We start from the raw sequence: 20,219 nt of genomic DNA, 5'->3' as shown, positions 1-20,219 counted from the left end.
ATGACAGATAGGAGTGGCTATAGAGTCAGCTACCCTCCTCAGTAGCTTTCCATCTAAGTTGTCAATGCCAAGTTTGTTATTATTGATTGATAACAATATTTTTTATCCACCTCTCCCACACTAATCAAACTTGCAATGATTTTATTTTTTTATAGTGTACGTGAAGTAAACAGAGAGGTCTACTTTCTTGGGGACCTGGATATTGACTGGTTTTCATTAAGCTGTCCACTCAAGGAGAAGCTTCTTACTGTAACCAGTGCCTGTAATCTGGTTCAGGTTATTAATCAATTTACCAGGGTGTTTACAAACAATACAGGAACAAAATCATCCACATGTATTGATCACATTTTTACTAATACTGTAGAACTTTGTTCTAAAGCTGTATCCGTACACATTGGATGCAGTGATCACAATATAGTGGCTATATCCAGGAAAGACAAAGTTCCAAAAGCTGGTCCTAAAATCGTGTATAAGAGATCATACAAAAGATTTTGCTGGTGACTCTTATGTGGATGATGTTAAAAATATTTGTTGGTCTGATGTGATTAATGAGGAGCATCCAGACGCTGCACGTTATACATTTAAGAAATAGCTTCTTCCAAATATTGATAAACATGCACCTTTTAAGAAACGGACTGTTAGAACTGTTAAGGATTGATTGATAAGGAATTGAAAAACGGGATGGTTGAAAGAGACTAGGCAAAAGGGGTGACTAATAAGTCTGGCTGCAAATCTTACTGGCTGACTTACTGCAAATTGAGAAATGAGAAACAAACATTTGAATAAACTGTATTATGAAGCCAAGATCCATGATATAAAGAATGATAGAAAAAAACGGAGTACTTTAAATGAAATCTCCATCTTTCATCAACTCAGATGGCTTATTCATGAAAAAAACATTTGATGTTGCCATTATTTTAATGATTACTTAATTCGCAAAGTGGGTAATCTTAGGCAGGAAGTGCCAACAACAAACAGTGAGCCATTGTACTCAAGCATAAAAAATAATGAAAGAAAAGCATTACAAGTTTGAATTTTGTTAAGTTAGTGTGGGAGAGGTGGAGAAAAATATTGTTAACAATCAATAATGACAGAGAGGCTAGCTGCTATGCCAAACAGCTCCTCAGACCTGGACAGATAGTAGTGGTCCCAGCAACTGATCCCAACCACGTCACGGGATCCAAACTCAAAAAGTAGCTAGTAACCAAATGTTTTCAATAGACATTCAAAACATTCCAAAACAACTAACTTTCCAAAACAACAAACCGAGCTCTGTCTCATTCCGCGTATAAGTACTGTAAGATGTGGTAATGATATAGCATGCCAAAATACGTTTAGGAGTAAAAATGTGCTTAACAAGTCACATAATAAGTTGTATGGACTCATCTCTGTACCCCACACATTCAATTATCTGTAAGGTCTCTCAGTCGAGCAGTGAATGTCAAACACAGATTCAACCACAAAGACTAGAGAGGTTTTCCATTGCCTCGCAAAGAAGGGCACCAATTGGTAGATTGTAAACAAACAAAAAAGTAGATATTGAATATTACTTTGAGTACATAGTTGTAATTAAGTTATTAATTACAACGTGGATGGTGTATCAATACACCCAGTCACTACAAAGATACAGGCCTCCTTCTAAACACAGAGGAAGGAAACCGCTCATGGGTTTCACCATGAGGCCAATGGTGCCTTTAAAACAGTTACAGAGTTTAATGCAAGAAATGTGGTGATTCTAACATGTATTGACTCAGGGGCGTGAATACTTAAGTGCAATAGTATCACCCCCTTGCAAGTCTAGATGCAAATGCAAACAACCTGAAGTGTGGTTTTCATATAAGCCCGTGGGCTTCCAACCACACCTGCAGTTTTTTTACATTTCATTTTGTTTTTATCCCTATTGTTGTCTATCACTTGTCAAAAAAACGAAGTGTTCCTCAAGTGTGTGACACTTAGTAGGCATGCCATTAAAGAAAGAGTGATTTTAGTTATTACATTATTGTTTTAAGTTATTACACTATTGCAGTTTTTTTTACCACTTTATAATGTAACGCATAATGTCATAATAATTCGATTATTACGTTATGTGCAGAAACTTCATCACGTAATACTTTCAGCATACTTATTTAATTATAGGCAATGTATTATTATCCACTATTACATTATTGGCAGTTATTACATTATTAGCAACTATTACATTATTGGCAGTTATTACATTATTCGCCACTATTACATTATTGGCAGTTATTACATTATTAGCCACTATTACATTATTGGCAGTTATTACATTATTAGCAACTATTACATTATTGGCAGTTATTACATTATTCGCCACTATTACATTATTGGCAGTTATTACATTATTAGCCACTATTACATTATTGGCAGTTATTACATTATTAGCAACTATTACATTATTGGCAGGTATTACATTATTAGCAACTATTACATTATTGGCAGTTATTACATTATTAGCCACTATTACGTCATTGGCCGTTATTACATTATCAGCAACTATTACATTATTGGCAGTTATTACATAATTAGCCACTATTACAGTATTGGCAGTTATTACGTTATCAGTTGCAACAGGGTGCCCTCCACCAACTGCTGTTGTCAGCTCTCGCCATATGTTATGGATGTGAATCCGATCTGGTGTCTTTGCTGGCCACTCCGTGACAGTCCAGCGTTTCTTCTTGAACCATTCCAGGGTGCTTTTCGAGGTGTGCTTGGGGTTGTTGTTATGTTCACTTGGAACACATTTCTGTGGGTTGTTCTCCATTATTACTACTCATTGTCTGCATTCTTAACTGTTATTTTTCCTCGCCCCAAGCTCTCACTACCTCTTATCCACCTTAATCCACCGGGGGAGTTTGCTAGTCATTTAGAAATGTATGTGACCACAGCGGCAAAAGCTATTATTGAGCAGAGAGCAATGTTTTTGCCAGCAGGGATAACTGGTGAGAATAGCAATACAAAGAGGATGAGTGAGCCTAACAAACATTCAAGAGGAAAAAAATATGGAGAGGATGTTTGTCACAAGTTTATGTTTTCTTTTTTTGTGGTTAGCATTGGATCAACATGACCCAGAATCTAGCAGAGGTGCATAGTTATACAAACGCAGAATGAATATAGTTATGTCGGAAAGGACATGAAACAGATACTGTTTCACGTCCACAATGAATTCATACAACGTCTAGATACACACGTGGAAATTATTGTGGGCCTTACAATATGTAATCTGTCATTCATGAGGACGAAATGAATTTTGCATGAATATCTGTGAAGTAAGTCACTCTGTGTGATCTCTTCCAGCCTCTATGAGAGAGATACACTGAGTGTACAAAACATTAGGAACACCTTCCTAATATTGAGTTGCACTCCCTTTTTTGCCCTCAGAACAGCCTCAATTAGTCGGGGCATGGATTCCACAAGTTGTAGCAAGTGTTCCACAGGGATGCATGTTGACTCCAATGCTTCCCACAGTTGTGTCAAGTTGGCTGGATGTCCTTTGCATGGTGGACCATTCTTGATACACATGGGAAACTGTTGAAAGTGAAAAAACCCAGCAGCATTGCAGTTCTTGACACACTCAAACCGGTGCGCCTGGCAACTACTATCATACCCCGTTCAAAGGCACAAATATTTTGTCTTGCCCATTCACCCTCTGAATGGCACTCATACACAATCCATGTCTCAACTGTCTCGGGGCTTAAAAGTCCTTCTTTAACCTTCATCTACACTGATTAAAGTGGATTTAACAAATTACATCAACAATGGATCATACCTTTCACCTGGATTCGCCTGGTCAGTCTATGACATGGAAAGAGCAGGGGGTCTTCTTGGGGACAGTTCAGTGGTAGTTTGTGTGTGTGTGTGTGTGTGTGTGTGTGTGTGTGTGTGCGTGCGTGTATATATTTGTGGTGAATGGTTGTGTGTGTGTGTGTGTGTCTAGGTCTTCTTGGGACAGTGTAGGCCCAGTCTCAAGCAGTGGCAGACGGTGTTGAAGAGGCGACAGCGGCAAGAGGCGCAGGGGTCACAGCAGGGGGTATGATAGAGACAGCTCTCCATCAGACGACCACAACGCTGGGCAGGAGCTGCAGGCTCAGGCTTGTGTTTCTGAAACATCGCCCACAGGGGAAAATATGTTTGAACACCCCATATCAGTAAATGAGGCCTTATTACTGGGGGACCTGTATTGTGAGACTTTTGTTTTTGATAGCGAATGCTCTGGCTCTAGTATAAAGAATAGGGTTTGCTGGGAGTTGTTCAGTTTAGAGTTCGTGCCAGGTGTTTCGCTCTTTCATTTGATTTGTCCCCGTGAGTGTAATATTGACATCACAGTGTCCACGGATCTATTCTTTAGTCTGCCTTACATTTGGTGCCAGCAGTGGGAATTGAAGCCACGCCTCTTGTGCCTCGCTCTCTGCTCATATGATTTGACTGTTTATTTGATTTGTCCCCTGAAAGATTGTTATAACACACTGATTAAACCTTGAGTCTAAGTTGCAGTGTCGATGGATCCATATTTGTACCGTCAACCTTACAATACTATAATTTACACAATTATAGTTACAGCTAAATCACTATTACGATTTCAGCTATCACAGTATCCTCTTGTCTGACACTCATAAGGAAAAACTCCCATAGATGATTGCGAAGTTAGTTAATGACTAAGGGAAGTAACTCATGTTTATATTCAGACAATTACATTTGAGATGGATCAATTTCGGGTTAATTTCTTCCTACAGTAATTATTCTACTTAAAAAGTTCCGGTCCTTGGCAGTTACCAGAGGCTTATCTAAAGAAGTTTACAGTAGTATGTTCATACTGGTCCCGCATGGGAATCAAACCCACAACCCTGGCGTTGCAAGTGCCATGCTATACCAACTGAGCCACACAGTTTGTCCTCACAACCTCTTTAACCATGATTTAGTACATTGTTTCTGCTATAGTTTTAAAGGGGGTAGAGATTTAGGGTCAGCAGGTAGACTAGTGGTTAGAGCGTTGGGACAGTAACCGAAAGGTCGCTAGATTGAATCCCCGAGCTGACAATGTAAAAATGTGTTGTTCTGCCCCTGAACAAGATAGTTAACCCACTGCTCCTAGGCCATCATTGTAAATAAGAATTTGTTTGTAACTGACTTGCCTAGTTAAACAAAGGTTTACATTTTTAAAATACAAAATGTACAACTTACTGCAACACAGTGTTGTCCCTGGCGGGGTGAAATCTTTCTCCTGGCAAACAGTCTCCTGGGTTTCCCTTGGCTCCAAACTATAGTTGGAAATATGAAACAAGCATGCATTAGACCAGGTGATTTTGGACATTTGAAAAGGTCCTGAGAACGTCTGTGCAAGTTGTTCAGTAGAACAGCCCATTAATAAAAGTGTGCAACATTTCCTGGTGTTTTTTCCTCACACATCCCCCCCAAAATTGGCTGGTGGTCCCAGTCCGAGCCTGCATGAATCCATATTATGAAGTATATTTGTAATTCATGTGAACTATCCCTTTAAAGAATACAACCTTTTACTCTAAATGTCGTAATGCCACAATAGTTCCATCATAAAGAGCTCATCTGATGCAGTACATACACAGCATCGGGTGGTGGAGGCTAGATGAAAAAGTTGAACTTTTCAGTCCAATCCTTGGGATGAATGGTATTTGTTATTTATGACTGCCAGAATGTTGTATGTAGACGAACACAATTTACTATGCTTTATGATACGAAACAGTACAGCCCTATCATACATCATTGCATCTTAATATTTCCTCCTATCATGAGCCCAAAATCCCAAAGCACAGAGAGAACTAAATGGCCATCTGGACGTTAATGTTAATGACAAATTATTCAAATAATTGTGTGCACATATCTTGCCAAAGTAAACCAACCCTGATTCATAAACTCAATGGAGACTTTGTCCCCAGAAGGCTTCCAAAGCATTGACTGTTTTTAGAGATTTAATCTCTTTTAAACACACTCAGATGCAATAACTCATATGATGATGGCTTAAAGGCCCCCACCAGAGGGCAATGCGGCCCCTATTTCAACATAATTCCTGTTCTATAGCAGAAATGGTCCTTTAGGTTCCACCAAAGAAGAAGGACGCAGGCTGCTTATACAGTGAGCACCATAATTAATTGGACAGTGCCCATTATTTTGGTTCTGTACTATAGCACTTTTAATTTGAAAGGATACAATGACAAGGGTGAAGTGCAGACAGTTAGCTTTAATTTGAGGGTATTTTCATACATATCGGATGAACCGTTTATAAATTCTAGAAACTTTAATACATAGTCCCCCCCATTTTCGGGCATCAAAAAACATTGGACAGTTTGACATAATGTAGAATAAAGTAATCATTGTTAAAATATTTGGTTGCATATCCCTTGCATGCAATGACTGCTTGAAGTCTGCGATGCATCGACATCACCAGCTGGTATCTTCCCTGGTGATGCTCTGCCAGGCCTGTACTGCAGCCATCTTCAATTCCTGCTTGTTTCGGGGACTTATGCCTTCAGTCTCTTCTTCAGCATGTAAAATGCATGTTCAATTAGATTCAGATCTGGTGATTTCCACTTTTTGGCCATCAAAAACCCCTTCGTTGTTCTAGCAGTATGTTTAGGGTCATTGTCTTGTTGCATGATGAAGTGCCGTCCAATGAGTTTTGAGGCTTTTGGTTTTATCTGAGCAGATAAAATATTTCTGTAGACTCCAGAATTTATTGTTCTACTTCTGTCTGTAGTCACATCATCGATGAAGACAAGTGAGCCTGTTCCACTGGCAGCCATTACAGGCCCAAGCCATAACACCCCCTTCCACCATGTTTCACGGATGAGGTGGTATGCTTTGGATCATGGGCATGTCTTTTTTTCCTCCACACGTTCCTCTTTCCATCACTCGGGTACATGTTAATCTTTGTCTCATCTATCCACAATACTTTTTCCAGAACTCTTGGGGCTCTTTTAGGTGCTTTTTTAGCTAACTGTAATCTGGCCTTTCTGTTCTTCAGGCTTATCAGTGGTTTGCATCTTGTAGTGTACCCTCTGTAGTCCTGCTGGTGTAGTCTTCTACGTATGGTTGACTTTGACACATCTACACCTGCATCCAGGAGAGTGTTTTTGATTTGTTGGGCTGTTGTCAGGGGGGTTTTCTTCACCATAGAGACTATTCTCCGGTCATCCACTACAGTGTTCTTCCTCAGTCTACCGGGTCTTTTGACATAATTGAGTTCACCAGTTGTTTTTTTCTTGTTAATGATGAACCAAACTTTTGACTTGGGCATGCCCAGGGTTTTTGCAATGTTCCTGATTGATTGATATTCATTTCTGAGCCTTATGACGGCCAGCTTAATTTGCATTGACACATCTGTCTTCCTCATGTTGTCACACCCCAACAACAACCTCCAAAGGCAATAGCAAAGTCTAAAATCAATACTATTCATCAACAGCTCTCCTGCATTCACTAACGACACAAATTAATACACCTGTCTAATGACCCACATCTGTGAATCCAATTCAACAAATACTTGTAGTACCTTAAAATGGGGGGACCATGTACAAAAGGTGGGCATTTCAAAACAGTTAATCCAAAATGTATCAAAATACCCTCAAATTAAAGCTGACAGTCTGCACTTCACCCTCATTGTCATTGTATCATTTCAAACTCAAAGTGCTAGAGTACAGAACCAAAATAACAAAAAAATGGTCACTGTCCAATTAATTATGGTGCTCCCTGTACATATTCACGAATTGGAGGTGGGATTGTGGAGGGTAGAAATAACAACAAGTAGGCCACTGACTGCTGTCAGTGTAGCTAGCTAGTATGCTAACGTTATCTAGCCAACTAATGTTATCTGTTGTTGCTACACCTTATTCAAAAGATTAGTCAGCTAGCCTATGGCTGGTTCTGAAGCTGGATATCTCATAAGCATGTAGGGAAAACTTCGCCACAGACGGATAGGAGAAACCAGTATCATTGACTTTGCCAACTATTGTTATCTTCAAACAAAGTTTTATCATCTTCCATAAATTGCAGCCGCGAATCCGCCATAGAAATAGAAAGAATAAGATGAAGTTCCGGTAATATGGATAGCATGTTTCTCACAGCTAGGGGAAGTGAAATGATAGGCTACAATGACTTTGCTCACGATGCAAGCTACAAATGATTTGTAATAACACCCTGAACGCATTTCACACGAAACACCAAAACTTGATGTAAAAACAGCACAAAATAGATCAAAAAGTTTTTGGAATCTCCTTTTACGGGGGCAAAAAGAGATTCAACGGACAACAACGGACATGGACAACAACAACGGACATGGACAACAAAAATGGACATGGACAACAACAACGGTCATGAAGCAGAACAGGAACAGTGTCTGGACAGGGGAAAAATAACGACATCAACACTGACACAGGGATCAAACTGAGGTGCAGACAGCTATAGAGGGGGTGATCAAAAAGAAATGGAGTTCAATATTGCGCCGCTGCGTGTAATGATGATGACAGATGTGTGTAATGAAGGACAGCCTGGCGCCCTCAAGCGCCAGAGAGGGGGAGCGGGAGCAGACGTGACAGTACTCCCCCTCTATGGGAGCCACCCGGCATCCCACCGGGGCGAGCCGGATGGGCCGGCCGAGGCATGGCCGCTGGACAATCTGGCTGAGGCGTAGAAGCCAGACGAGCCGGCAGAGGCATGGGAGCCTGACGAGCCCGCTGAGGCGTGGGAGCCAGACGAACCGTCTGAGGCGTGGGAGCCAGACGAACCGTCTGAGGCGTGGGAGCCTGATGGGTCGGCTGAAGCATGACATGGGGTGGGCGCCTGCCGAGCCAACCGAGGCAAGAAGACCTCTCGAGCCAGCTAAGGCGTGGAAGCCTGACAAGCTAGCTGAGGCACCTCCCTGATGCTTCCTTTAGTGGTGTCAGCATTCTGATAGGACAGACGCTAGAGACGAGAAGCAAGTACAGGGAGTGAACATTTAATAAATAACGGACAGGGGAAAAATGCTGACATAGGGAACAAACGGAGGAGCAGACCGATATAGAGGGGGTAAATCAACAAAGTAATGGAGTTCAGGTGAGTCCATTTTTGAGCAGCTGCTCGTAATAATGGTGACAGGTGTGCGTAATGAAGGGCAAATCTATTATATTGCTCAGCTCAGTCCCGACTCGTGAAATTTTCAGGTGTTTCTGATTAATTAACAATGCCATGCTGGTGGATGGTACCATTCAAACAAAACCCAGCCCTGAAACGCAACGTAGGCTAAGAAGAATTTACACATCATTGACACTTATTTTGACGAAGCGGGCATTTCGGTTTTGTCACTTCAAGACCAAATATACCATACATTGACTAAAACAATGACTTATTTCCTTACATCGTTGTGCAACATCATGGGTAAGCACTGGCCACCGTCTTTCAGATAGAAAAGTGGATTTTTACTGGTGTGGGCGTTTAATTAAAGTCTTTAATTAAAGAGGTATGAATGAATCTGGTGTTTTCGTTAAGAGCTCAGGTTCGCAATTCCTTCTATCCACTGACATGATGTCACCTTCTCTCATGAGACACTGTGGACTGTGGTCTTCAATTACTTACTTTCCTTGTTTCCCCTTCCTTGAACATCACTGACCTTTAAAAGTGAGGGCTGTCTCGGCGGAGTCCCAAGATGGCGGGTACGCCCGAATGGTTGTGGGACTTGAAGATGGAGTCAAGGGAACCCATTGAGGTCGGTAAGAAGGCAAGCAGGAAAAAAAAAGAAGAGAGTGGGCCATATTAAGATTAATATGGAGTGCTGCAGAAGGAAAAAGGAACATGGCTGATCCATATGTGGTTTCAGGTTGGGTGGAGAAGAGGTTGGGGAATGTTGAGTCAGTGAAAGTGACTCGAAGTGGAATCGTGTCACTTTTTGCGTTTCTGGCGACCAAAGGTCGCTCCCCACCCCGGAGTAGGGCGTCATTGAAAGGAGTAATAACTGGCATGGCATTAAGTGTTGAGGAGGAAATTGAAGATTCCCGGTGTCTGTGACGCCCGGCGTTTGGTGCGATGCAGACCCAGTGGAGAGTGTGGTGAATCAGAGAAGAAACTCTCTGTACTACTGAGTTTGGATGCAGAGTTTTTACTAGATAAACTCAAGTTAGGATGTGTCAGTTATCCCGTGAGAGCTTTTGTCCCGAACCCATTACGGTGTTTCATTTATCAAGCTTATGGTCATGTGGCAGCAGTGTGTAAGAGGGAGATTCCTAGATGTGAGAAGTGTTTAGGAGGACATGAGACAAGGGAATGTGTAGTATCAGTGGGAAAAGTTGTATGTTTATACTGTAGGGGTACCGATGGTGCTGCAGATCACAAGTGTCCGGTCAGAGAAAAGCAGGTTGAGGTTGCTAGGTAGAAGATAGTAGTAGAGGAAGATGGGTCCAGCGTGAAGGATCCTGTGACTAGGCCAAGGTCAATAGAGAGTGATAGGAAAAACATGCACTTCTGTAAGGTTGTTTTGTTGGCATTTATGACCATGGTTGTCAACTGTACCGCAGGAATGGAACATAATGAGGATGGATGTTGTGTTGGTAGCTGCAGAGAACGATAGCGTCCCGTCCTCCCAGGCTGCTGGTCTGGTGCAGGATCAGAAAGGGCTAAAGTAGTGGAATAGTGATGAGGTTTTAATTGGTGTTGGGTTAGTTTATCACAAAGTGTAATGAATTCAAACTACAAAATAGTAGGCTGACACAGAGCCAATGCAGAAGGTGGCGGCATGCACCTATGACATTTGTTTGCAGACCGACATAATACCAAAGAAGAAGAAGACCTTTACAAGCCATATTGAACTTGAAATGTAAATGTGATATTGAACGTGAACGTTGAAAGCAGTATTGTATTTTGTCCAGTCCTAGAAGCTGTTTGTGGTCACAAAGGAAAATGGGAGAAATTTAGAAGTAGGCTATGTATGGGACATGAATGACAATAATTTGATTTTCATTACAGTTTTAGTAATAAAGGTAGGCTATACAAAGGTATCCCATTCAGTGGCGGATGGTGGGAGGAGCTATAGGAGCACAGGCTCATTGTAATGGCTGGAATGGAATCAATATGTCAATAGTCAAATATGTGGTTTCCATAATTCCAGCTATGACAATGAGCCCGTCCTCCTATAGCTCCTCCCACCAGCCTCTACTGATTCCATTCCATATGTTATGCACAGCAATTACAATTTTATTAGTCTACATGGTGGGAATTGCATGCATGGTCGGGTGACATTTTATAATGATGATAAGTGGATTGTAAAAATCGCATGTCTATATAATAGTGCTGAGCATTAACTGCAATTTTGGCGACTAATTGAGAGTTGTAGGTTCAATTATTCTATTTCCTTAGGTTTTTTCTGTGAGCTGAGGTGCGCAGTGGCAGTTTCTCTAGAGATAAATCAGATCAAGCCCGAACTGTGTGATGTAGTTTCAACGGGCCAATATGCTGCAGGAAATGTGGTAATTAACTACAATGACCATAATCCCTTGTACGCCTACTTGTCTGGTCTGTGTTTCTTTTATGTTTGCTACATAAAAGAGAGATAACTGTTCAAGAGGAGAATGTGCAAGAGGGACAGAGATTCGAGAGCAGTTGACATGTGAGGTGTCTCTACATGAAAATACATGATCTAAATGATCGATAGTTGGTATTCAGCAGCCATAAAAGCATGGTCTTATTTACTGTGAAGAACTACAAAATAGAGATTTGTCAGAGAGCATAGGCAGCAGCTCTATAGAGATGAGATGATGACGAATGAAATAATAAAGTCATCAAATAAAACAAATGTAATATACACAACAACTGAAATATTTTATTAAAGTCATGTGAATAAATTATGGTTAATAAATGGTCAATCACTACCATCACGGAACTTGTATTAATTGTTTTATTCTGTGTTGTTACAGCATTCAACCCACAAAATGCACGGTGCATTTATTGTTTGAAACAATATTTGAAACCGATTACTTTGATAATTTATTAATCGAAATGAAATCAAACCAACCTCAAAAAGCACTAATCGCTCATCACTACTAATTTAATCTCATCAATATTATTTTCATATATAGAGTGTGCGACTCTCTTTATTTGTATAGTTTATTCGCTATTAGTCAGCACCTCCACATAAAATGATTTTTCTGGGTGTGCGCCAGCTGATGTTTTTTTATTCACAATAATGAAATAATGGAAATTGTTCGCCATATACTTCCTTTAAACAAATGCAAAATGTACCACATAAACCATCGCCCTAGCAATCTGTCAATAATTATATATAAAAAATATACAGTGTCTTCGGAAAGTATTCAGACCCCTAAACTTTTTCTACATTTTGTTACATTACAGCCTTATTCTAATATATATAAATTTGTTTGTTTTTTCACCAATCTACACACAATACCCCATAATGACAAAGCAAAAACAGGTTTGTAGAAATTTTAGCAAATGTATTAAAAATACAAATATAACATATCACATTTACAGTGCCTTGCGAAAGTATTCGGCCCCCTTGAACTTTGCGACCTTTTGCCACATTTCAGGCTTCAAACATAAAGATATAAAACTGTATTTTTCTGTGAAGAATCAACAACAAGTGGGACACAATCATGAAGTGGAACGACATTTATTGGATATTTCAAACATTTTTAACAAATTGGGCGTGAAAAATTATTCAGCCCCCTTAAGTTAATACTTTGTAGCGCCACCTTTTGCTGCGATTGCTGCGGTATGTCTCTATCATCATCAATTTTTGTTTCTTTAGGTGCCTTTTGGCAAACTCCAAGCGGGCTGTCATGTTCCTTTTTTTTGCCAGCAGCATAATACTCTGCATCCCACTGCTGGCTTGCTTCTGAAGCTAAGCAGGATTGGTTCTGGTCAGTCCCTGGATGGGAGACCAGATGCTGCTGGAAGGGGTGTTGGAGGGCCAGTAGGAGGCACCCTTTCCTCTTGTCTAAAAAAAGATCCCAATGCCCCAGGGCAGTGATTGGGGACATTGCCCTGTGTAGGGGTGTTAATCCTGGTGTCCTGGCTAAAATTCCCAATGTGGCCCTCATATCATCATGGTCACCTAATCATCCCCAGTTTACAATTGGCTAATTCATCTCCTCTCCCCTGTAACTACTCCCCAGGTTGTTGCTGTAAATGAGAATGTGTTCTGATTCAACTTACCTGCTTAAATAAATACCATAAAAATGACTGAGAAGTGGCTTCTGTTTGGCCACTCTACCATAAAGGCCTGATTGGTGGAGTGCTGTAGAGATGGGAGAACCTTCCAGAAGGACAACCATCTCCACAGAGGAACTCTAGAGCTCTGTCAGAGTGACCATTGGGTTCTTGGTCAACCCTGACCAAGGCCTTTCTCCCCTGTTTGGCTGGGGGCCAGCTCTAGCAAGAGTTTTGGTGGTTCCAAACTTCTTCCATGTAAGAATGATGGAGGCCACTGTGTTCTTGGGGACTTTCAATGACGCATACATTTTTTTGGTACCCTGTCTCGGAGCTCTACGGACAGTTCCTTTGACCTCATGGCTTGTTTTTTCTCTGACATGCAACTGTGGTACCTTATATAGAACAGGGGTGTGCCTTTCCAAATCATGTCCAATCAAGTTGTAGAAACCTATCAAGGATGATGAATGGAAACAGGATGCATCTGAGCTCAATTTCAAGTCTCATAGCAAAGGGTCTGAATATTTATGTAAATGAGGTATTTCTAAGGTATTTTTGATTTTTTTAAATAAATTTGCAAATATAACAAATAAAACGTCACTGTCATTATGGGGAATTAATTGTGTGTAGATTGCTGAGGATTTTATTTATTTAATCAATTTTAGAATAAGGCTGTAACATTACAAAATGTGGAATACTATCCTTAGACACTCTGTGTATGTATATATATATATATATATATATACACACACACTGCTCAAAAAAATTTAAGGGAACACTAAAATAGCACATCCTAGATCTGAATGAATGAAATATTCTTATTAAATACTTTTTTCTTTACATAGTTGAATGTGCTGACAACAAAATCACAATTATCAATGGAAATCAAATTTATCAACCCATGGAGGTCTGGATTTGGAGTCACACTCAAAATTAAAGTGGAAAACCACACTACAGGCTGATCCAACTTTGATATAATGTCCTTAAAACAAGTCAAAATGAGGCTCAGTAGTGTGTGTGGCCTCCACGTGCCTGTATGACCTCCCTACAACGCCTTCAGGGCATGGGCATGCATGCTCCTGATGAGGTGGGGGATGGTCTCCTGAGGGATCTCTTCCCAGACCTGGACTAAAGCATCCGCCAACTCCTGGACAGTCTGGTGGATGGAGCGAGACAATTGGATTCAGGTCTGGGGAACGGGTGGGCCAGTCCATAGCATCAATGCCTTCCTCTTGCAGGAACTGCTGACACACTTCAGTCACATGAGGTCTAGCATTGTCTTGCATTAGGAGGAACCCAGGGCCAACCGCACCAGCATATGGTCTCACAAGGGGTCTGAGGATCTCATCTCGGTACCTAATGGCAGTCAGGCTACCTCTGATGAGCACATGGAGGGCTGTGCGGCCCCCCAAAGAAATGCCACCCCACACCATGACTGACCCACCACCAAACCGGTCATGCTGGAGGATGTTGCAGGCAGCAGAACGTTCACCACGGCATCTCCAGACTCTTGTCACGTCTGTCACATGTGCTCAGTGTGAACCTGCTTTCATCTGTGAAGAGCACAGGGCGCCAGTGGCGAATTCAGTGTTCTCTGGCAAATGCCAAATGTCCTGCACGGTGTTGGGCTGTAAGCACAACCCCCACCTGTGGACGTCGGGCCCTCATACCACCCTCATGGAGTCTGTTTCTGACCATTTGAGCAGACACATGCACATTTGTGGCCTGATGGAGGTAATTTTGCAGGGCTCTGGCAGTGCTCCTCCTGCTCCTCCTTGCACAAAGGCGGAGGTAGCGGTCCTGCTGCTGGGTTGTTGCCCTCATACGGCCTCCTCCACGTCTCCTGATACACTGTCTCCTGGTAGCGCCTCCATGCTCTGGACACTACGCTGACAGACACAGCAAACCTTCTTGCCACAGCTCGCATTTTTTAAATTTTAAATTTTAATTTATTTTACCTTTATTTAACCAGGCAAGTCAGTTAAGAACAAATTCTTATTTTCAATGACGGCCTAGGAACAGTGGGTTAGCTGTCTGTTAAGGAGCCGTATCCATGAAAAACAGCCCCAGACCATTATTCCTCCTCCACCAAACTTTACAGTTGCACTATGCATTCAGGCAGTGAGCGTTCTCCTGGCATCCACCAAACTTAGATTCGTCCATTGGTCTGCCAGATGGTGAAGCGTGATTAATCATTGCAGAGAACGCGTTTCCACTGCTCCATAGTCCACCACTCCGGCTGACGCTTGGCATTGCGAATAGTGATCTTAGGTTTTGTGTGCGGCTGCTCGGCCATGGAAGGCCATTTCATGAAGCTTCCGATTGATGGCGAGTTTACAAGCTCTCGATTAACAGATCTTGTGCTGACGTTGCTTCCAGAGGCAGTTTGGAACTTGGTAGTGAGTGTTGCAACCAAGGACATACTGGTTTTACACACTACACGCTTCAGAACTTGGCGGTCCCATTCTGTGAGCTTCTTTGGCCTACCAATTCGCGACTGAGCCGTTGTTACTCCTAAACGTTTCCACTTCACAGTAACAGCACTTACAGTTGACCGGGCCAGCTCAAGAAGGGCAGAAATGTGACAAACTGAATTTTTGGAAAGGTGCCATCCTATGATGGTGCCACGTTGAAAGTCACTGAGCTCTTCATTAAGGCCATTCTACTGCCAATGTTTGCCTATGGAGATGTTATACACCTGTCAGCAACGGGTGTGGCTGAAATAGACTAATCCACTCATTTGAAGGGAGTCCACATACTTTTGTATATACACTGCCCTCAGAAAGTGTTCATACCCCTTGACTTATTCCACATTTTCAGCCTGAATTCAATTGATTACATTGGGGGGGGGGGGGGGGGTTCTCACCCATTTACACACAATACCCCATAATGACAAAGTGAAAACATGTTTTTAAACATTTTGGCAAATGTATTGAAAATGAACTCCAGAAATATCTAATTTACAGTACCAGTCAAATGTTTGGACACACTTACTTATTCAAGGGTTTTTCTTGATTTTTCTCTCAACCAGCTTCATGAGGAATGTTTTTCAAACAGTCTTGAAGGTGTTCCCACATATTCTGAGCACTTGTTGGCTGCTTTTCCTTCACTCTGTGGTCCAACTCATCCCAATCCATCTCAATTGGGTTGAGGTCGGGTGATTGTGGAGGCCAGGTCATCTGAAGCAGCACTCCATCACTCTCCTTCTTGTTCAAATATCCCTTGCACAGCTTGGATGTGTGTTTTGGGTCATTGTCCCGTTGAAAAACAAATGATAGTCCCAGATGGGATGGCTTATCGCTGCAGAATGCTGTGGTAGCCATGCTGGTTAAGTGTGCCTTGAATCTTAAATAAATCACAGACAGTGTCACCAGCAAAGCACCCCCACACCTCCTCCTCCATGCTTCATGGTAGGAACCACACATGCAGAGATCATCCTTTCACATACTTTGCGTCTCACAAAGACATGGTGGCCCAAAAAGTATCTTCTTATTATTGGTGTCCTTTAGTAGTGGTTTCTTTAGTTTCTTTGTTACTTGAACTCTGTGAAGCAATTATTTGGGCTGCAATTTCCGAGGATGGTAACTCTAATGAACGTATCCTCTGTAGCAGAGGTAAATCTGGGTCTTCCTTTCCTGTGGCGGTCCTCATGAGAGCCAGTTTCATCATAGCGCTTGATGGTTTTAGCGACTGCACTTAAAGAACATTTCAAACTTCAACATTTTCCAGATCCTGACCTTCATGCATGTCTTAAAAGTAATGATGGACTGTCATTTCTCTTTGCTTATTTGAGCTATTCTTGCCATAAAATGGACTTGGTCCCATTATTCTTTCCAACATTTTTCAAGCTCTGTCAAATTGGTTGCTGCTAGACAACCATTTTCAAGTCTTGCCATAGATTTTCAAGCAGATTTAAGTCAAAACTGTAACTCGGCCACTCAGGAACATTCACTGTCGTCTTGGTAAGCAACTCCAGTGTATATTTGGCCTTGTGTCTTAGGTTATTGTCCTGCTGACAGGTGAATTCATCTCCCAGTGTCTGGTGGAAAGCAGACTGAACCAGGTTTTCCTCCAGGATTTTGCCTGTGCTCCATTTTTGTTTATTTTTTATTATAAAAAAAAAAAAAAGTCCTTAACAATTACATGCATACACATAACATGATGCAGCCACCACTATGCTTGAAAATATGCAGAGTGGTACTCAGTAATGTTGTATTGGATTTGCCCCAAATATAACACTTTGTATTCAGGACAAAAGGTTAATTGCTTTGCCAAATTCTTTGCGGTATTGCTTTAGTGCCTTGTTGCAAACAGGATGCATGTTTTTTTCCCCACTCTGTCAATTATGTTAGTATTGTGGAGTAACTACAATGTTGTTGATTCATCCTCAGTTTTATCCTATCACAGCCATTAAATTCAGTAACTGCGTTTACCATTGGCCTCATGGTGAAATCCCTAAGCGGTTTCCTTCAACTCCGGCAAGTGAGTTAGGAAGGACGCCTGTATCTTTGTAGTGACTGGGTGTATTGACTACACCATCCAAAGTGTAATTTATAACTTCACCATGCTCAAAGGGATATTCAATGTCTGCTTTAAAAAAAGATGTTTTATTACAATCTACCAATAGGTTCCCTTCTTTGCCAAGGCATTGGAAAACCTCTCCGGTCTTTGTGGTTGAATCTGTGTTTGAAATTGACTGCTCGACTGAGTGACCTTAAAATGATCTGTATATGTGGGGTACAGAGATGACATACTCATAAAAAAATGATGTTAAATGATATTATTGCACACAGAGTGAGTCCATGCAACTTATTATGTGACTTGTTAAGCACCATTTTACTTCTGAACTTATTCAGGCTTGACATAACAAAGGGGTTGAAAACTTATTGACTCAAGGCATTTCAGATGTTTCAAGGATGGCTAACTCTGAAAATGAATTTGGTCTTTAAACTGAGTTAACTTTAAGCTGATTTACCTTTATTGAACCTTATTTGTGGAACAATCTTCAAAATGTTCATGAATTTGATGTTTTGGTGCCTAGGGCAATTCAGAAGGCTGATTGAGGACCTTATTACTGATTAATGTGTTCGTTTTTTATGACCATGTTGTTCTTTCTGCTAGCATGTTTCATTTATATCGTATGTATTTTCTGTAATGTATGTAATTCAGGGCGCATCTGTAAAAGAGACCTTGTCTCAGTATGACTCCCTGATAAAATAACGGTTAAATAAATGACAAATGTGCCATTTTAGTGCAAAAGGTAGGACTACTTGCCCGGAGTAGGCTAGCTAGTCTAGGCACTCAAGTAACGTTACATCGTTTCACTCAGCAACACGCGCAAACAACCCAGCTTAATCGAAACAGAAAACATGCTAAAGTGCTTCACCTGAATCATTTTCATGTTGTTTATGTCCATCCCTCTTCAGCTCTTCAGTGAAAAATAACGTAAAAGAAACCGAAATGAGATAAATCCAGAGAAAATGTTTTCCCAACATCTCCACCTCCAATGCTTGGAATAAGCTGTGAATCCGGGTGTAATAACAATGATAATAATGTTATAGGCTCAGGCAGCTGCACTGTTCAGGCAAGAGCACGCTATTACATTTATTTGACACGTTGGGATAGGCTACTTACAGGTAACTTTTTTTATCCTCAGGGGGTAAATTAATATATTTATTTGACAAAAAATGTCTTTATGCTATCAATATCGTAACTCAGAAGGTTCTTGCTCTTGTGGGGGGTTGTTGTACAATTGGGGTTAAGTGTAGCCAAGTCTTCCACGCCCACAATGTATTTCAGACTTTGAAGTAGACTGTTGACCAACCCAATTTGGGTTTCATTATGTTTTCCATAATTTAACCTAACTATATGATCTAGATTCAATCAGCTCAAGAGTTAACCGGAGCTGTCAAATCTGGGGGCAGCTGATTTTTGCGATTATTGTTAAGAAGTAGGGCCGGCTCCATGCATAAGCAACACAAACTGGGTCCAAGCATACACGACTTAATAATTTTTTTCAGTCTGGGTCTCAATTTACTGTTGAGAGTTAGAATAGTAGAATACACAAGGTGTAAATTCTGGCTGTATTACTCGCTGTAACCAGGCTGTATCACATCCGGCCGTGATTTGTAGTCACATAGGGTGGCGCACAGTTGACCCAACGTTGGCCGTTATTGTAAATAAGAATGTGTTCGTAACTGACTTGCCTAGTTAAAATAAGGTAAAAAAATAATGTTAAACTTCAAAATGTGGTTGTGCATCAGCAGATTTGCTATTGTTTTATCAGTCACTCAATTAGCCATGTCAGCTAACAATCTTTAGATCAGTAAGTTAGTGTAGCCAGTTATCTAAACTTGTAGTAATCATGGCTGAATACCAACCAGGCATGCAGGGCAGGTGTCCAGGGGCCCTGACCTCCAGGGGGCCCTCAAAAGGCTAGAGCTGGCCATGTCAGGAAGCCACAACCAGGCCACTCCAGTTAGACGTTCAGCATGAGAAAGTGCGGGCTATATAAATAATTACGCTGAAATTGAAAAGTCATTAAACTAAATAATGATTGAGCCTGGTGTAGATTACATCTCACATTCCAGTGTTCGAACTTGTAAACAAGGCTGCATGGGATTTCTGTTAATGAGACTCCATGCAGCTAATGGCAATGTCCACTTCAGGTATGGCCTAATCATTGCCAGGAGCTGCTTGTGGATTTGACAGCTTTAACGCAGTTGGGTCATTCTATGAAAATTATGGCTTTCCAGTTCTCTGCCTTAACCACAAGGAAAAACACTTAACATGTTTTTGTTTTAATTGAATGATTTTTTTTTGTTTATAAAAGATATGTAAGACAGTTCAATTGCAAACAATTTTATATATATTGTAGAACACCATGAACATAGCTTGTATGATTGGGTCAGGAGTCGTGGTTTAGTTATTTTGAGTTTTATATATTTTTCTCCCATTTTAAATGTCATAATACAAAGGAATACATTATAGTTATTTAGTGGATTATTTCACTAAAATAGCAACTAAATATTATAGTAATG

At 41.0% G+C, this 20,219-nt stretch overlaps 1 protein-coding gene across 1 annotated transcript; it reads right to left on the bottom strand.

Moving 5' to 3' along the window:
* Positions 1-3,702: 3,702 nt before the first annotated feature.
* Positions 3,703-18,882, bottom strand: asip2b (agouti signaling protein, nonagouti homolog (mouse) 2b). Its single transcript, XM_031810356.1, has 3 exons — positions 18,566-18,882; positions 5,200-5,276; positions 3,703-4,119 (listed from the first exon to the last, which is right to left on the bottom strand). The coding sequence occupies exons 1-3, from the start codon at positions 18,672-18,674 to the stop codon at positions 3,952-3,954; spliced, it is 354 nt and encodes a 117-aa protein (XP_031666216.1). The 5' UTR covers positions 18,675-18,882; the 3' UTR covers positions 3,703-3,951.
* Positions 18,883-20,219: the final 1,337 nt, after the last annotated feature.

Source organism: Oncorhynchus kisutch, linkage group LG30 (assembly GCF_002021735.2).
Source record: "Oncorhynchus kisutch isolate 150728-3 linkage group LG30, Okis_V2, whole genome shotgun sequence".
Taxonomy (NCBI): Eukaryota; Metazoa; Chordata; class Actinopteri; order Salmoniformes; family Salmonidae; genus Oncorhynchus; species Oncorhynchus kisutch.
This window is presented reverse-complemented; position numbering and strand designations above follow the sequence as displayed.